Genomic DNA, 17,822 nt, shown 5'->3' with positions numbered 1-17,822 from the left:
ACCTGCAACTGAGCTCATACTTTCTGTTCTAAGGGAGACCGCTCAATGGGTTGAGGAACCAACTGCAGAGATGCATGTGTAACCTATAGGTTACCTGGTTACATTCTAGTGATATGTTTAATGCTCCTTTCAGTGCTGGGTCGGGGCGTAGCAAGGGTGCAATGGTTCAGTTGTAAAATGCAACCATAACTGTGGTGTAGTGCCTTGTCCCCAGTATCGACAGGCCCCAGTGCCACTGCTCCTGTTGCACTAATATGAATGGGTACGCACCTGGTTCCCTTAAGATAAATTGTTGTGGCACCAAACATCACATCGATGTTTACTAACCTGTAGGAATGCATCAACCCTGCTCCTGCGGGCCGACCACACCCACGACTCCCCGCCCACCTCTGCAATGAACCCGACCAGAACCAATAGGAAGCTTCTGGTCGGGGATGCCTACCACAGAGGGTGACCAGATCATGCGACTGAAAAACCGGGACATTTCAAAAACACAGAGGAAGGACTAGAATTGTACATCAAGGAAGTGGCAAAGAAGGACAACCCTCAACAACACAAACACACAGAAAAAGCACTAAGAAATTAAATAAAATGTAATTTTCAAAACCAGCATCATACCGATTGATTAAATTACTTACTAGTAACAGCTACGAACTAGCGCTGATTTGGAACACCTAAAAAAGCGGCTCTCACTGTTTGGAGTTGGCCCTCTCTACAGACCGGGACGTGACCCAAACCAGCGGTTGAAAAACAGGGACTGCCCCGGCGAATCCGGGACACCTGCTCACCCTACTGCGGTACCACACACACAGGGAGGGGCTTACATAGTTGGCCCCAGCAAGCCACAAATATTGCTACTGTGCTAGGATGGAGAAAATAGGGCAACAGAATGCCAACAAATGCAATTTCTCTAACGATGGCATAAATCACTGGCCAGGCCCTAGCGCACACACAGTGACACTGAGACAGATAAAAAAAACAAGTATGTGATTTATCTGCGTATACGTCACACACCTTGAAACATTACCAAAAAAGCCCTTCATATCCCTATTATAAAAATATTATGGGTACTTACTTACTTACTAAAGCGGCAAACATATTCGAATGTCAATTACAATTATGACGATTCAGAAAAGGGGGTGGTGATGAACAGAGTGTCTGAATTAAGCAGACCACTCTTACCCAGTCCAAAGATCAGGGCTTGATCCATCACCGTTATTTATCTCACTGCACCATCCCAGCTCAGAACCTGGCTATATGCAAATCAGTCTGTCCCTGGCCCAGTGCATCATGGGAACAGGGCAGACTAAACTACCAAGCCAATTCTTCACCAGAAAGGAGACAAGCTACCGGGGACCGGTTTCTGGCATTTCAGCCTTCTTCGGCCCGGCTTGCTTGAATCCTGATGGTGCAGTGAGAAAGGGACTCATGTCTGAGTATACCCTGCCACACCTATAGTGGCCAAAAACGATTCAGAAAAGGGGGTGGTGATGAACAGAGTGTCTGAATTAAGCAGACCACTCTTACCCAGTCCAAAGATCAGGGCTTGATCCATCACCGTTATTTATCTCACTGCACCATCCCAGCTCAGAACCTGGCTATATGCAAATCAGTCTGTCCCTGGCCCAGTGCATCATGGGAACAGGGCAGACTAAACTACCAAGCCAATTCTTCACCAGAGAGGAGACAAGCTACCGGGGACCGGTTTCTGGCATTTCAGCCTTCTTCGGCCCGGCTTGCTTGAATCCTGATGGTGCAGTGAGAAAGGGACTCATGTTTGAGTATACCCTGCCACACCTATAGTGGCCAAAAACGATTCAGAAAAGGGGGTGGTGATGAACAGAGTGTCTGAATTAAGCAGACCACTCTTACCCAGTCCAAAGATCAGGGCTTGATCCATCACCGTTATTTATCTCCCTTGAATCCTGATGGAGCAGTGAGAAAGTGTAAATATTTTTGTCCACCCTAAGCGTGGAAGGGTATTCTCAGATGTGAGACCCTTGCTCATTGCACCATCAGGATTCAAGCAAACCGGGCCGAAGACGGCTGTAATGCCAGAAACCGGTCCCCGGGAGCTTGTTTCCTTCCCAGTGTAAGAATTGGCTTTTGTAGTTTGGTTTGCCCTGTTCCCATCATGCACTGGGACAGGAACAGACTAATTTGCATACAGCCAGGTTCTGAAACTGGGATGGTGCAGTGAGCTAAAAAACGGTGTTGGATCTAGCCCTGATCTCTTGACTGGGTGAGAGCTTTCTGCTTAATTCAGAGACTCTGTCCCTCACCACCCCTTGTTGTAAATATTTTTGTCCACCCTAAGCGTGGAAGGGTATTCTCAGATGTGAGACCCTTGCTCATTGCACCATCAGGATTCAAGCAAACCGGGCAAAAGACGGCTGTAATGCCAGAAACCGGTCCCCGGGAGCTGGTTTCCTTCCCAGTGTAAGAATTGGCTTTTGTAGTTTGGTTTGCCCTGTTCCCATCATGCACTGGGACAGGAACAGACTAATTTGCATACAGCCAGGTTCTGAAACTGGGATGGTGCAGTGAGCTAAAAAACGGTGTTGGATCTAGCCCTGATCTCTTGACTGGGTGAGAGCTTTCTGCTTAATTCAGAGACTCTGTCCCTCACCACCCCTTGTTGTAAATATTTTTGTCCACCCTAAGCGTGGAAGGGTATTCTCAGATGTGAGACCCTTGCTCATTGCACCATCAGGATTCAAGCAAACCGGGCCGAAGACGGCTGTAATGCCAGAAACCGGTCCCCGGGAGCTTGTTTCCTTCCCAGTGTAAGAATTGGCTTTTGTAGTTTGGTTTGCCCTGTTCCCATCATGCACTGGGACAGGAACAGACTAATTTGCATACAGCCAGGTTCTGAAACTGGGATGGTGCAGTGAGCTAAAAAACGGTGTTGGATCTAGCCCTGATCTCTTGACTTGGTGAGAGCTTTCTGCTTAATTCAGAGACTCTGTCCCTCACCACACCTTGTTGTAAATATTTTTGTCCACCCTAAGCGTGGAAGGGTATTCTCAGATGTGAGACCCTTGCTCATTGCACCATCAGGATTCAACAAACCGGGCCGAAGACGGCTGTAATGCCAGAAACCGGTCCCCGGGAGCTTGTTTCCTTCCCAGTGTAAGAATTGGCTTTTGTAGTTTGGTTTGCCCTGTTCCCATCATGCAGTGGGACAGGAACAGACTAATTTGCATACAGCCAGGTTCTGAAACTGGGATGGTGCAGTGAGCTAAAAAACGGTGTTGGATCTAGCCCTGATCTCTTGACTGGGTGAGAGCTTTCTGCTTAATTCAGAGACTCTGTCCCTCACCACCCCTTGTTGTAAATATAATTACAATTATGACAGCGCAGCCAGTAGCGATTACCTAAAGCCAGATGCATAATAAAAATCTGTTTTCTTGTTTTCAATTCAATGATGAACAGTACTTGAAGAGGAAGCCTCCTTCTCATAAGATGGCCTGAGTGTCTGCGCGCTCGAGGCCTCCGCCTACCCTTCCTGCAGTTTCGCTTGCACTTTCTCCGCCGCACCAGTCCCTTTTTTATGTCGGCGCTGCACTGAAGGACACAGTCAGAGGCTGGAGCTGCGTCACCTCCCCGGGCGCCGCAGCTTGCAGCGTTAGTGTGAGCACCGGGGCAGGGCCACAAACCTGGTGCCACGTCAGGGCTAAAGCTGGGGCGGCGGAACACCGATATAAACCCGGCACACCACGAGCATCCGTGAGAGCAGCAGCCGCAGCCATGGAAGCCCACTACAATCTGAAGAGCCCCGGTAAGGATAAGCAAAGCCCCTCCCTCTCGCTCATTGTGAGCCTGGCAGAGGGCAGCTGCCCGTGTCACCCAACCACCGTGTGTGTGTGTTTGTGTGGGGGGGAGGGCAGAGGGCGGCGGCGTGTGTATGCATGCGTGTCTGTGTGTGTGCAGGGGGTTGGGGGGCGGTAGCGTGTGTATGTGTGCGCGCTCTGTGTGTGTGTGTGTGCATGCAGAGGGGTGGGGGCTGGCTGTGTCTGTGTGTGTGCGCCGTCAATGCATGCGAGGGAAACGAAAGCAGGGGCTGTGAGTTTGTCTGCGCAAGCGCGGCTCAGAAGCGCGCTCCCGCGGTCAAAACTGAGACTGCAAAAGCGCGTGTCTGACTCGTGTCTTCATTCCTAGAAACGGCTGACAATAGGTTCCGAGCAGACACAGCAATCAATGCTTCTCATTGAATGCAGGTCGAGCTCGACCTAAAAATGACTATAGGTAGAAAACCGTAGGTGACAGAAAAACCAAAACATATACTTAGTCACAACAATGGTCAACGAAGAATCAATAACAAAAGAATGATGAGATAATTTTATAAAAAACAAGAATAGCAATACACATATTATGAACTGCTGATACTGATTTGAACAAGAAAGAAAACAAGTGATTAGATGTTGGGCGGTATATTTACATTTCGGTTTTGCTTCTAATGCATCCCAAAGTTTCGTCACAGCCACCACTAACTGCAAGTTTTCGCTTCTTGTCACTGCTTGGTTTAGGAGTCTTATTATAAGTTTAACTTTGAGACTCTTTCTTTTCTCCAATGCCGTTCCTTCTTAAATGTAGGGGATGTGCACAATGGCTTCCACTGGGCAACCTTAGAAACAACAACATTTACAATTAATTGTGGGGCTTTTTCGCAGCCACTATCTATGAAATGTAGCTGCAAAAACCTCGCCCACAGAAAAGTTGTCTTATAGTTTGGGTCAATGGACTGCTTAGAAACACTTGTAGCTTATGCTCCATTTCTAAGCAGCTAAACATCCAAGCTGTGTGAAGTCTCTCAAAGCGTGCTAAGAGAGACTAATTCTTACTATTTATTTTTCTTTCACAGCATCTTTAGAGACTTTAGTGGGATGTTTGGAAGTCCAGTGCTCTTTTACCCTAAGGTGGGATTTTGTCAAGTCAAGATGGTTTTAGCCATAAAAAAACAGACAGAAGTGATCTCTCTGGTGATTTTCCAAGGTGAAGTAATGTTTGATATAAAGTCGGAAATATAACCAGCACGATTTTGGGAATCGTGAACTTTAGGGCACAAGGTGATGTACACCGAGACAGCAGAAATAAGTCTTAAGGCTCATTTTTATTTTGAAAGTTTAAGTATCGAATATCTAAAGGGCTATACATTCTACTAGATCACACACTCCCAGCATAAGTTATGACTCCATAATTCATTTTCATAGAACTCCTTCCTTTGCAGCCTAGGCCTCCTGTAAAACATTCAGATAATTGTAGCTTGCCTACTGTTTTAGTATCCGCCCAGTGCCCATACAAAGGAATAAGCCATATAATTGTACTTATGCTCCCCATAATATTATGAAATATACACAAACACAGCTATACATGTATGCACTTTGTAGGACCTTTCGGGTTTGTGCCAATATCAATGCATCTGCAATATCTTGAAGCATGTGCTGGGTCACCAGTTTCAGATGCAATGTTCCTCTTGATCAATTCACACCAATATTGATAGTAAACAAGCTGAACTATAGTGGAACCATCAAACTACCCTGATTCAATACCAATGTGGTATACCTTTTAATCAGACAACCTAGACCTGTCTCCTGCATTAACTAGACACCACACATCTGTGCCATTCTACAAAATATCATAGTGTAGATTGCGATTTTGAATCTTCCACTTTTCTCATTTCCTCCACAGAATATATTCACTCTGTCAAATGTTGCAAAGTAACCCAAGAAGTGAGCATACAGCTGCTGTCCTAGAGAATTGAGGGCCTGAATGTTTAAAGTGAGAATGCTGTCAATAGCAGCATTCCCCCTCTGGATGCCGGTCTGGTAGAATGCCAACATATTAGGATCTTCCACCCAGGTTTCCAGGTGTTACAACATCATTTTAGCTAAGATATTTGAATGGCATCCAACACAGTAATGAATCTATAGTGTCTGGGATTACTGGGATTGCATTTTCAAAGGTCAGATGTAAAGTTGATCCTTTCTAGGATTCAGGTGGGGTCCCTTAATTAACTATGCAGGAGTGCGATGTAGTAAGTCATTTTGACCAAAAGAAGTTTAAGGAGTTCCATTCAGCCCAGTAGCCTTAAAATTATGGGCCTGGCTATGTCTGATTATAGTTAACTCCTTTTCAATTTATAAGGCAGTTATTTGTGTTGTTATCAGAAGTCAATGAACTGTGAAACAAGCTCATTGCTTCTTCAACTCACTGAGTTACCAGCACATTTTAAAGATTATCAAAAGACTTAATGAATCACCAAAACGTGCTCGAATCTTTATGTCATGTTAATTCAATTCTTTGCTCCAATGGGAATACCTATAGATTTGTTTTGCATCCTACAGAGCGTGTTTTATAATCCTTGTATTATTATTTAATTTCAGTAATGTGGATAACTTTATAATTATATATGTATAACTAACTGAGACTTTTACATAAGTTTTCTTTTAGCATCAGCTCATAAGTAAACCACGTTGGCTTATAAAATATACCACTGTGGGGACTATGGTTCCGTTGTGTACTTTGAGTTAACTTGGTTACTATATCAGTTATAAACATAGTCCAATAAAGCAAGGTCATACTGGATAACACAGTGTCCACCTCAGAGGCTGCGGTTAAGAGATAGTTCAATTTCCATTGCTTAAAAAGGTTGTTTATTTGACATACCCATGACAGGCACGTAATTCAATTTAAGTCCTCTAACTTCCGTAAAGCATAGTGTTCGTAAAGTACTGTGTGTTTTGCATGTCATTCAAAAATCACTTTAAGATCTTAAAGCTATTTTGCATTTGTAAAACTTTTGATTCTAGCACTTTAAGATATTTGTATTTCTGAATGAAGGATAGCATGATCTTACCTTCTTTAGTGCATACTCCAGCTCCATTAGCTGGTAAGCAGGATTCACAGCCACCTTGAAGAATGAAATAAATGACAAAGGGGAATATCATTACGAGCAAACAGAGTAAATATAGACACCTATCAAAGGTAAGGCATTCAACACAAAGAGCAGACAAACACCAAGCAGTAGAGTTACATAATGATGTGTATCCCTATCAGTAAACTCCTGTGTTCCTTATTCTCTACACCTGCCATATGCTCCTGGCATATTAGAGCCCAACCCTATGGCCGCTTCTCTCATTGCACCTCCACTCTGCCCTACCGGGGTAAAGCCTTCTTGCCCCAGCCTTTCCACCTGTCTGTTGTCCCACGATGCGCTGGGACGGTATTTTCTACGTTTTCTCCCATCCCAGATGGTGCTTCCCCTCAACCGTACCAGGCATCATCCCAATGATTTCTCAGTTTCATCAACCTCTTCTGGACCTCTTCCACCTAAGGCCTCTAGGTCTCCTTGGTTGTCTGCCCACCTCCCAGTTTTTCTTTTCACCACCGTATTGCTCCCTTGTCATGAAGCCTCACAATAAACCTGTTCTACCCACTGGACACCTTGGTCCACCAGAATACTCAGTAACCCACACTCTAATGAGGGAAAGACACCGGAGTGCACCACCCACTACAACGCAGCCAGTGACTACATCCCACCACCTAAATCATTGCAGCCTGGTATGAGGTGGAGAGTTGGCTGAGAATGAGTCGGAAAGAAGACTATCATAGGATACTCACTGACCTCTATCATCTGCCTTTTCTACATGGAAGGGGGATGAAATCTACCATCCAGTTTTCAGTTGGTTCTGATACTAAATGGGCAACTGCTAAGGGTCATTTGTAACCGCCAAGACTGGACCTCCTTGCTATGCTTTTGTGTACTCTTTTCTCCCTCTTTGTCGCTTTACTGTAATATTTAGAAACCTCCTGACCCCACTTAACGACTCATCTTGTATATTCCACTCACTTGAAGGGACATTTTCTACATATTTGCATTATATTTCATGGTCTTAATTTACCATGTTTTGTATTATAAATCATATTACGCTGTTTAATTCAATCACAGTTTATTACATTACTTTTTTGGCTTGTATGAAACTTCCTTTGTGAACCACAGCCACCCACTGGGTCTTGTACACACTATGTAAAACTGCTGAAAAATAAATAAGTAGAATCAAAATGCAGTGGAGCTGCTCATGTCCCTGCTTCAATCTCTTTGTAAGGGACGGCATGGCAGTAACCAGGGGAGATGAACATCAGATATTTCCATTACACATTTGACACAATACTGTCTCTCTGTGGAAGAGGGTATATCCTCCAGCAGGACACACTGAACAGTTAGAAACACTTTTCCCTGTGAATTCCCTTGGCTTCACGGTGAGGGCAGCTGAACTGTGCTTCCACAGGAATTCTTCTCTTTTCAGTGTAGGGTGTCACAGACTTGTGTAAATCAGTCTATAGGAAATGTTACATAAGACAATGAGGGTTGCAGGGTAGGAATTGCATCACCCATTCTAGAAGTTAGTATATTTTAAATGAGAGTCTGGTAATGTTTGTAACTCATGAACTGCAAGTAAAAGGATCTCTGTGACAAAAGCATTAACCCACGGAGCTATCCACAAAAAAATACAGTTCTGTGATCTGTTTTGTGCATGTTTTTTTGCAGCCGATATATTAACCCTCTGCACTACTTTTTGATTTGTCAAAATTGCTACTAGACAAAGCTCCATCTCTCTCCAGAGGAAACATTAATCACCAGAGTTATCTTGACATTTTTATTCTTGCTTTAACACGGTTTGACACAAAAGGAACTGGCAGCAAGGGGTTTTAAACTCATACATTTCTTCTAAAGAAAGCGCCCCTCTGCTCAGCGCCAGGTATGGCTGCACCTGTCACACCACCCTAAAGTTGTCCTGTCTGTGCATCTGCATATATGGTATTTTTTTATTTGTATTTGTTTCAACAAAAGGTACTTAACCAAAACCTTAGAGGCAGGAAAAGGTTTTTCTCATGCACTGTGGTAATAAACTCGACTTTAACCTTTGCCCTGTAGTTATAAAGGTATGAATGTTTATTAGTACAGTTGCTCTAAATACCGTGAAAATTAGGCCACATTTATTTACACTGCCATGTCACAAATATATATATATATCGTGAACAAGGGAGCTTAACTACCGAAACGCGTTGATGTTATACCTTGTCCTGTAAAATAAAGTGAAGACTTTTTTCCTACCTTGGAGTGCCGGATGATTTCCTACTTCTATGTTTTTGGGTGATCTAATATCCAATATATATATAACAGTGAGCAAGGACACTTTGTCCGAAACGCGTCTGTTCGGCAGTTTCACCCTGCACTTTATAATTTAATAAAGCAGTGAATAACCAAAGACTGGCTCTGGCGTATTTCTGCATCTACGCGCTGGGTTCTGTGCTGGTATTGATGGCACGGCTACCGGCTGGACTGTGATATATATATATATATATATATATATATATATATTTGTGTGCGTGTGTGTGTAAAAGTTCTGCTTTAAAACAACAAGGGCCTATTTTTAGGTATCGCCTAGGCAGCGTGCATGCGCTGCTCTAGGAGGGCCTTTAGCCATCGGTCTTCACTTTTCAAGCACTGGACTCATGCTTGGGGCAGCATCCACCTTGCAGGAGCGAGCAGAGGCACACCACAGGCATGAGTGCAGTGCTTTATAAGTGAAGACTGCGCGTGCACGCTCGCACCACCACGCGGACACCTTTGTTTAGCCCCTCCGTGTACGCCGCCCTGCTTAGGTACCAGCTTGGATCTTCCTAGACAGTGCCCTGCAAGTCCGCCCAGCCCTTCTCTGCTTCCATTGCCACAGTATCCACCTCTGGCTGGGACACACATACTGACCCCCTCACGGTAGATCTAAGGGCTCGTGTGAACACAGCCCTGCTGGGAAAGAAGAGGCTTCTCATTGTAATCTGAGCAGGCAAAGCGAGCATATTTTAACCCATTCGGCTGCTTAAAGAATTGTAACTCTAATTTTTTTATGTTGTTGTTTTAAACCTGTACGAATTTCCCTGCTTTACTGGTGTATTTCGTTCGATTCGTGGACTGAATGGAGACCACTTTAAGAGACACTTAGATTTCTGAGTATTTAGAGCACACCCACTTCATGGTAAATATGTGTTCACAAAATGTGAGTTTCTTTAAAACTCCATACGCAACAGGTACTTGTGAAAAGGTTCCCAGCGGTATACAACGTTTACAACGAAGTTTTTACAACGCACTACCATTACAACGCAGGCATTACCACGCATACCATTACAACGCATTGCGCTGGGGGCGCTCTAGGATAGGGAATACGTTTAATTTTCTATCCAACACTTTCCCTAGTGTCCACGGGGACTGAAGTTGGAATAGAAAATTAAACTTACCACTATCCAGCACCTCTAAGCGCTATGCGTTGTAACGATATTTGTTGTAAATACCGCGTTGTAAAGGTATGCGTGGTAAAAGTATGCGTTGTAACGTCATACATCCGTTCCCAGCAGGTGCGTAATGTGTGTTTTTTAAAGTATCTCTTTTAGATATTATGGGCAAAAGAGACCATCGCGGAAACAGTTCCCAAATTTTGACACAGAGCATGCATTTTTCAGTATACATCAACAGTAATCGTATAACGCGTAACACATGAGTGGTATGTGCCTTTCTAAATGTGAATAGGTCATTCATATTGTACCTGGAGGGCCCATCTTGTCGCCCACATACAGTCCCAATGTGTTCATACAATACTTGGTCTACTTTAGCTCAGCACGAGATGGCCACGCAGTGCAGAGGGGTCCCTTTAAGACGGGACTTTTGGGATTACAGAAGCAGGGGATGACAAAGGACGCAGCTCAAGAAGCACATTTTATCCTACCTATGAGAGGTAGTTTTAAAAGCAACTGATCCCGTGTGTAGTAATAAATGTGCTTAGAAATATATGTGTAGTAATATATGTTTCTAGTAATATATATGTGTTGTAACGTGTGTGTAGTGTACATGTGTACTATACATGTGTAGAATATGCAAGGGCCCACGGACTGTTTCGTCCTTATTCAATGCTTCACATTTAGCAGAAATACAGCATCCGTTGCTTATGTCAGTGTGTAACAATGTCTTCCCTCAGGTCATATCCACAGGGTCTCAGTGGCCCATCACAAGTGAAGCTCAACAGACAAGCATTGACATAGCCAAAAGGTCTCGCCTTTGAGACCTTAGAAGTGTTTAGCCATGCAACAGTTGATGTTGTTGCACTAAGCATATTGTGCTGCATAATTAAATACTTATAAGGTCCCAAAGGTGAGACCTATTGGCTATGCCAATGCTTGTTATGTTATTCATGCACTTTTGAGATAACCTTGAAGAACAACCTCATCGAATCTCATGCAGTCGTTTGCCTGGTGGGGCCTAGGCACCAAAACAGTTGCTTACATCACATAATTAGTATATGAATTAATTGGTGCCAAAGTGCTGAAATTAAGCTCTTAGATCGCTTACAGGACTAAAGCAACAACTAAAGCAACATTGGCAAAGTTGTGCGATGTCTGTACATAGGTGGCCTGCTTGAAATAGTGATTTATTAAGAGTTTATTCATGACAACTGTACATGACTGATTGTATGTCAGTAAACAATAAAAGTGCAGCTAGTATCTCTTACCAGAATGATGCCGGCTTGGGCTGTGGCAAACTGCATCAAAACCCACTCGTAGCTGTTAGGTCCCCACATGCCCAGGCGGTCACCCCGCTGAAAGCCCACGGCAAGCAGCCCTGCTGCTAACTCGCCCACCTAATAAGAAAAACACAAGATTATAAGAAAACTAGATATTGCTCACACACAGCCAGCACAGGGCTCAGTTCGCAGAAAATGTCACGACGACAGCACTGGGCCCTACTAACATAAAAAGGCACATAGGCCACCGTATTTTTCAGATAGAGACGTCTCAAGAAGAGCATGGCATTGCCCGCAAATTCCAAAGTTTCTCTTTTGCCAAATATGACTTGTATGCATAACCACTGCAAGCATTGTTGAACACCCAATCACAACAAGATTGGTAGTCCAACAATATTTTAGGGCTTTATTATCTTGTTCTTTGACCATGAATACTTCATTTCTAGTTGGGTAGAAAGAAAACTGATAAGGGCTAGACCAGAGATTTTTAACCTTTTGACTTCTGGGGACCCCACTTAATCATTACTGTAGTCCGGGAACCATCACTCAATCATTATTGGAAGCCAGGGACCAAATGGAGTCATTATTGGCACGCAGGGACCCCGGCATAAGCAACTTTGATGCCTTAAACGGCAAAACATTAAAACAAAAATACGGAAACAAGAATTGTTCCAACAAATATGTAAATACTGAAATATTTTGTCTAATTTAGAAACAAATATGAAAAGAATAATTTAAATGGGAAGGTTGAAGCTTTTCTAAATTAAGAGGAGGCCACCCATCATCCATACTATGTTCTGTTCAATACACTTGCACTGCTCCCACAAATCGGAGGACAGTAACTTAATTTTTAGCATCTCATTTCAAATTCCTTCACATTTACAGAACGTTTTAAAATTTCCACTTTTATTTCTCTTTTATGCTCACTTTAGAAATGTGTTCATATTATTTAATTTTTTAGGCAGCCATAGACTGTCCAATTAGGCGTTGCTTTCCCGAGGGGTCCCCGGACCACAGGTTAAGAACCACTGGGCTACAATATCTAGATGCTGTGGTTCTATGCTCTATTAGGAATGAAAGGTTTCTGGTGCCATTTTTAGTACTATTACCACAGGTAGGATCACCTAAGCAAGTAATGAGGACCATATTTTTATAGTGCAATTCATGAAACAGCTGTTACGTCATTCACTACACGACCACCAGTTTCATTCAGCGGCCAATGGCATGCCTGCAAACGAATAAATTAATTTCACAGTATGAGGAGGGGTGGGCCCAAGACAAACGTTACTCCTCACCAAGGCCCCTCCCCCCCCAAAAAAGCTATCTAGGCAGTCGATGTCTTGGGTGGTTTTCACACCTTTAATGGACATCCGCAGGTTACTGCCTCCTACGAGCTGGAAATTCAGTGTTTACAATGGTTTTCAGCTTGTTTTAGCTGCCATCATGTAATTTTGGCTTCTCACTGGGTGCCCTTGTGAAGGGAGCCAAAATCGTGTGCCACATGCTTGCACCGTGTATGTTGGCAGGTCTGCAATGGGGCATATGATAAACGTAATGTTGTCTTAAAGAACCTACCTGAGATTTAGGATGATAGCAATGCGAGAAAATCATACCCTAACAAACCCTGTGTTTGGCTAAAGAGGGATCTTCCAAGAAAACAAAATATTGTTGCATTGCTATAAGGAAGGGTGTTTGAAGAATTCTGTACCAAGGAATAAGTTTCTTGCAAAGTACAATACATATAGTTATTCAGAGACCTACTCCGTGAGCTTTGACAATGTTTCAGGGATTAAAAAAAAGACTAGCAGAGTCTAGTGCTACTCTGCTGAAGAAAACTAAGTCTTCACTTAATAAGAGATACCTATTTGGCTGAGGAAGACACATCCACACAAGGATAGGTTTGAGGTGTACACTCATGGTGGAAGGATGAGCACTGGGTATTCCTACATCGCTCTTATAGCGTGGAACTCCCTGCCGCTATACACAAGAGCCCCCTCCTCACATCTTGAATTCCACAAGAAGCTGAAGACCTGCCTTCTTGAGTAGTCCGACTTGGCCCCAGGTTTGGCTAGACTCGCACCTTTTCAGCACCAGAATACCCTCCCGGGTGGAGTGCGCACGCTCTACAAATCTGCATTACATAACAATTCCCTTCAACCTGAAGAAATGCAGTGAGTTAATAAAGATTTGGCCACTGCGCACCATTTCATGCCACACATTAGTTTAACTCAGTGCGCCCTTCTTATTTATTTGCAAGAATTCTGGTTGTTTTCATCCCAGAAAGTGGGAACTGTGTCTCCTCAAGCATGACTCTGAGCTGCTATTGAATGTCTTCAGCTGTTACTCTGGTGATCTGTCACGTTGTAACCTCTTGCACTGGGGCTATTATTGCACAAGAGCACACATTTCTCCCAAGTTTTTGTCTAAAATGACATCAGTTACTTCAGCAGTGATGCAGCCAGACTGAATGCATTTGCCGAGGCCGTTACAATCATTATAACATGATGTAATTATTTACATAGTGCAATGACCACGTTTTTAGAAAATCTTGTTTGATACAGAGTTTAATATATGTTCCGTTTTCTCTTCTGTAGGACTAACATTTCCACGCAGCAAGTAAGGCAGAAATGCTGTATTCATATTTATTTGTTCAACCCGGTAGAGGGGAGGTGGAAGCTAGGAAAGGTGCTGGTCTTATAGGAAATAAGCAGACAGTACACGTAACACATGACTACTCAGCTCAATCCGCAGGCATCTGATAGGGATGCACAATATAAGGAGTTTCTCGACAGAGACTTTGGAAATTGTGACATTTTAAAAGGTTAGTTTAATTGTATTTTACTACACAATCTAGTACATAGGCTCGGCAAACACACACTGGAATATGAAAATGTGGTCGAGACTGATTTCTAATGGCACCAGAATAAAAGACATACTACCCATCATGCAAACATAGTGAGGTGCAGCAGTGTTGCTCCGTGCTGCTACATTCAAGGGGTTGGAAATATTTATTGTTTTTAACAACACCATTTCTTTAGTCTAAATGGTCCGATTTCTCGATAAAACAACATTCAAAAAGATAAGATGCACACGGGGGAATGCGTTAATATTAGGTACAGACTCATTTCGAGAGGAAGGTGGGAAGAAAGCACGTTGTGTGTCTACCCGTCTTTCTTACATTTAAGTGCGTGAAAATATAGGAAAACAAAAACTACCCTTGGTGTGGGCCACTATAACGGTGAAGCGACAACGCCGCCATCTTGAAGGTTCCTTTGACATCAGACCATGCAGTATTAATGCTAAATAGCATTGGTCAGACATTGGCTGACAATACTGTCAGAGGTGAGGACCAACTATCTTGAGCAGGATATGCAAATTTAACTGATGTAGGAAATCCGCTATGAAGCTATGTAAAACTGAGGACATTCTGACCTTCTCAAGAAATCATGCACCCATGTAGATAGGACACAATGCAGAGGTCACGTGATCTTTGATTTACAGTGCTACAAACTGCAGGACAACCCGACAGCGGGCCAGTGCTAGGCACTTTATAATCTGTATTTATGGTGTGTGTGGTTAGGGTTGCGATACTCTAGTCTTTACACTATCGAGCCAGTTCATGTTGCTCCATGGTGATATACATAAACTGCAGGTTGGGCCTGGTGTCTAGAAAGATTACCACGTCATAGCAACCAGAGATAGAGCTGTGTGCTCCTGCATTGGCACAGACAGCTTCACAGGACAGCGTGTGCTGTGGGGAGGAGTGGCTGCATTTATTTATTGAATGTGCCAATTTATTGTGCCTCTTCCAGAGGGCCTTCAGAACAAGCCGGGCCAAAATACACACACTAGAGTACTTAAGTGGATAATAAAAAGAGAACCAGGCTTGGTAACGGGCAACTTAATAAGATTATGAAGGGAAAAGGTTTGCTTTCAGATACACGTGAAAAACAGAAAGAGGGGGGGGGGGGGGGGGAGACAGATGTCCAGAGGGAGGCAGTGCCCCTGAATTAGTTCAAAGAGACAGGACCCACAGAAGCGAGAGGAAGTGCCCGAACCAGGGTGCGTGGTCAGTAAGGGAAGAACAAGCATTGCCAAAGCCAATAGGTCTTGCCTATGCAAGAGCTATTGGTTTAGCCAATGTAGTTTAGCCATGTTGTAAATCATCGTGGCTAATGTTCAGCATGCCCAAAACTAGTGTCATGCAGTGGAGTGTGGTAGGGTGGAGTGTCAAAGAGGGGAGTAGAGTGTCGTGGAGGGGAGTAGAGTGTCGTGGAGTGGGGTACAGTGGAGTAAAGTGGAGAGGAGTAGAGTGGAGTGGAGGGGTGTAAAGTGGAGTATGCATACATGCTAACATTTTAGAAGGGGAAAGAGGGAGATTTGAAGAAATAAAAAAAGAATTGCGAGAATGTATTTCCTCCATTGACTTCTATTGAGGCAGAGGCAATTTCAGGCAGGAGACAGACAAAATAAAGCCACATTTGGCTTCTAAAATGGGCATCTTGAGCCTGAATTCGGTCTATTGGCCTATATGAGTAAACGGTCACAGAGTGGAGTGGCATAGATTGGCATAGATTAGAGAGGCGTAGAGTGAAGTGGTGTACAGTGGAGTAGTGTGTCGTAGAGTGGAGATTCGTTGTATTTTGGTCACCAAACGAAAGGAATTTTTCTTGTACATGCTTAGTGGTACTGTCAAAAAAACACCAAAGAATAACCCTTGGTACACCAAAGACCTAAAGCAAAATGTATACTTATTACAGCTATAAGATTTTGTATCCTGTGTGTAATATTAACAGCTAGGTCTAATTACAAGCATACTTTAAGCACAAGCAAACTGATTTGGGCGGAGGCACATTTGACAGACCTTATTAAGGCTAAAGCTAGAGAAACATTCTGGCATATCATGGCCAATGGCAGCAGAGAAGGTAACATCTCTAGCGACCACTTAATTTCTCTTTCTATTTGGGTCAATCATTTCGAAGACCTATATTCACATACTGCACCGTGGGTGCATAGTTAACATGGCAAAGTTATTACACCAGTGAGTGTCAACAACTAGCCACCAATTGAGCATTTGTCCTTTTCAATCTCTGACACATAGGTTGCCATCGAATCTTTAAAAAGTGAGAAGGTCTCAGGCCCTGATAAAGTCCCGGAGAATCTTTTCATTCTGACATCAAAATATGGGCCCCTTATATTAATTTATTAGCAAATGCAATAGTGGCCTGGGCAACAATTCCAGAAAGATCAAGTGCTGCTGAAAATATTCTATTTACAAAAAGAGGTATAAACTCATCCCATTGCCTATATAAGCAATACATCCACAAAACAAAATGTATGCGATTTTTTACAATCAAAGATAATTCATATCTCAATTCAAATTTATACAATGGGGTTCATGCGTATTGCTAAAAATGCTCTTAATGAAACCAATATCTTCCTGCACTAAAGTCAGTGGTCTTTCATATACTACATAAGAATGAAGGCAAGGATTGTGCACTCTTAAAGCTTATTTACCACTAATGTCCCTATATCCATACCTCAGCTGAAAGTGGATTTTTTTTCAACTAGTTTCAGTCGACCAACTGGATGACCTCGTATGTTCCAATCTACTGGCATCATTTCCGGTGTTGCTTCTCCTCTCACTGAACAGGTTCCAAATTACATGGTATTTGTGTAATTCATCTCAACGAACACGCGGTCTTTGAAGAAGATCCAAGAGTAAATGAATGACTAAAAGAGATGAGGATTTTGCCTAGCTCGGCGAGCTCTATACTGCCTCCTTTTATTCTTTCCACATTAACAAACTACTAATAACAGGGAAGCTCAGGTATGTAATCCATCAATTGTTGAACATAGCCCTTATTGATATGGTAAATGATAACCCTTCCAGGTTGAACATCATACTGTCCAAATTCAAACGTCCAGACTTTTGGCACCCTTTTGCACGAAATTAAGCATAATAACAGGTAATTGAGGAATATAGGTTTTCTTGATAAATCATCGTTAGCTGGCCATCTCTACAGCAGTCATAGGACTGTATTTACACCCCAAGATCAACCTTGGCAGAGGTACAGGGCCTTCAGTTGCTGCAGACACCTTTAATGCAGCAGGTAAAGGAAAATAGTCTGAATGGATGAAGCCGGCAATCTCATGATTCCGATGAACTAAATTTGAGGCAAATCAATTCATCTTTAGAAAGCTTCCGAGTTATGCTTTTTATGTTGGTCAAAATAAACTGAAATG

The 17,822-nt window shown here is 43.1% G+C and overlaps 1 protein-coding gene across 1 annotated transcript in view; it reads right to left on the bottom strand.

The window, feature by feature from the left end:
• ACSF2 (acyl-CoA synthetase family member 2) overlaps window positions 1-17,822 on the bottom strand; it is a 652,634-nt gene that overhangs the window by 375,911 nt on the left and 258,901 nt on the right. The window contains exons 3-4 of the mRNA XM_086930824.1: window positions 11,565-11,693; window positions 6,860-6,913 (exon numbers count right to left, since the gene is read on the bottom strand). Of these exons, the coding sequence (XP_086786950.1) occupies window positions 6,860-6,913; window positions 11,565-11,693 (183 nt within the window). The remainder of the gene's footprint in view (window positions 1-6,859; window positions 6,914-11,564; window positions 11,694-17,822) is intronic.

Source organism: Lissotriton vulgaris, chromosome 7, assembly GCF_964263255.1.
Source record: "Lissotriton vulgaris chromosome 7, aLisVul1.2, whole genome shotgun sequence".
NCBI classification, from domain to species: Eukaryota; Metazoa; Chordata; class Amphibia; order Caudata; family Salamandridae; genus Lissotriton; species Lissotriton vulgaris.
This window is presented reverse-complemented; position numbering and strand designations above follow the sequence as displayed.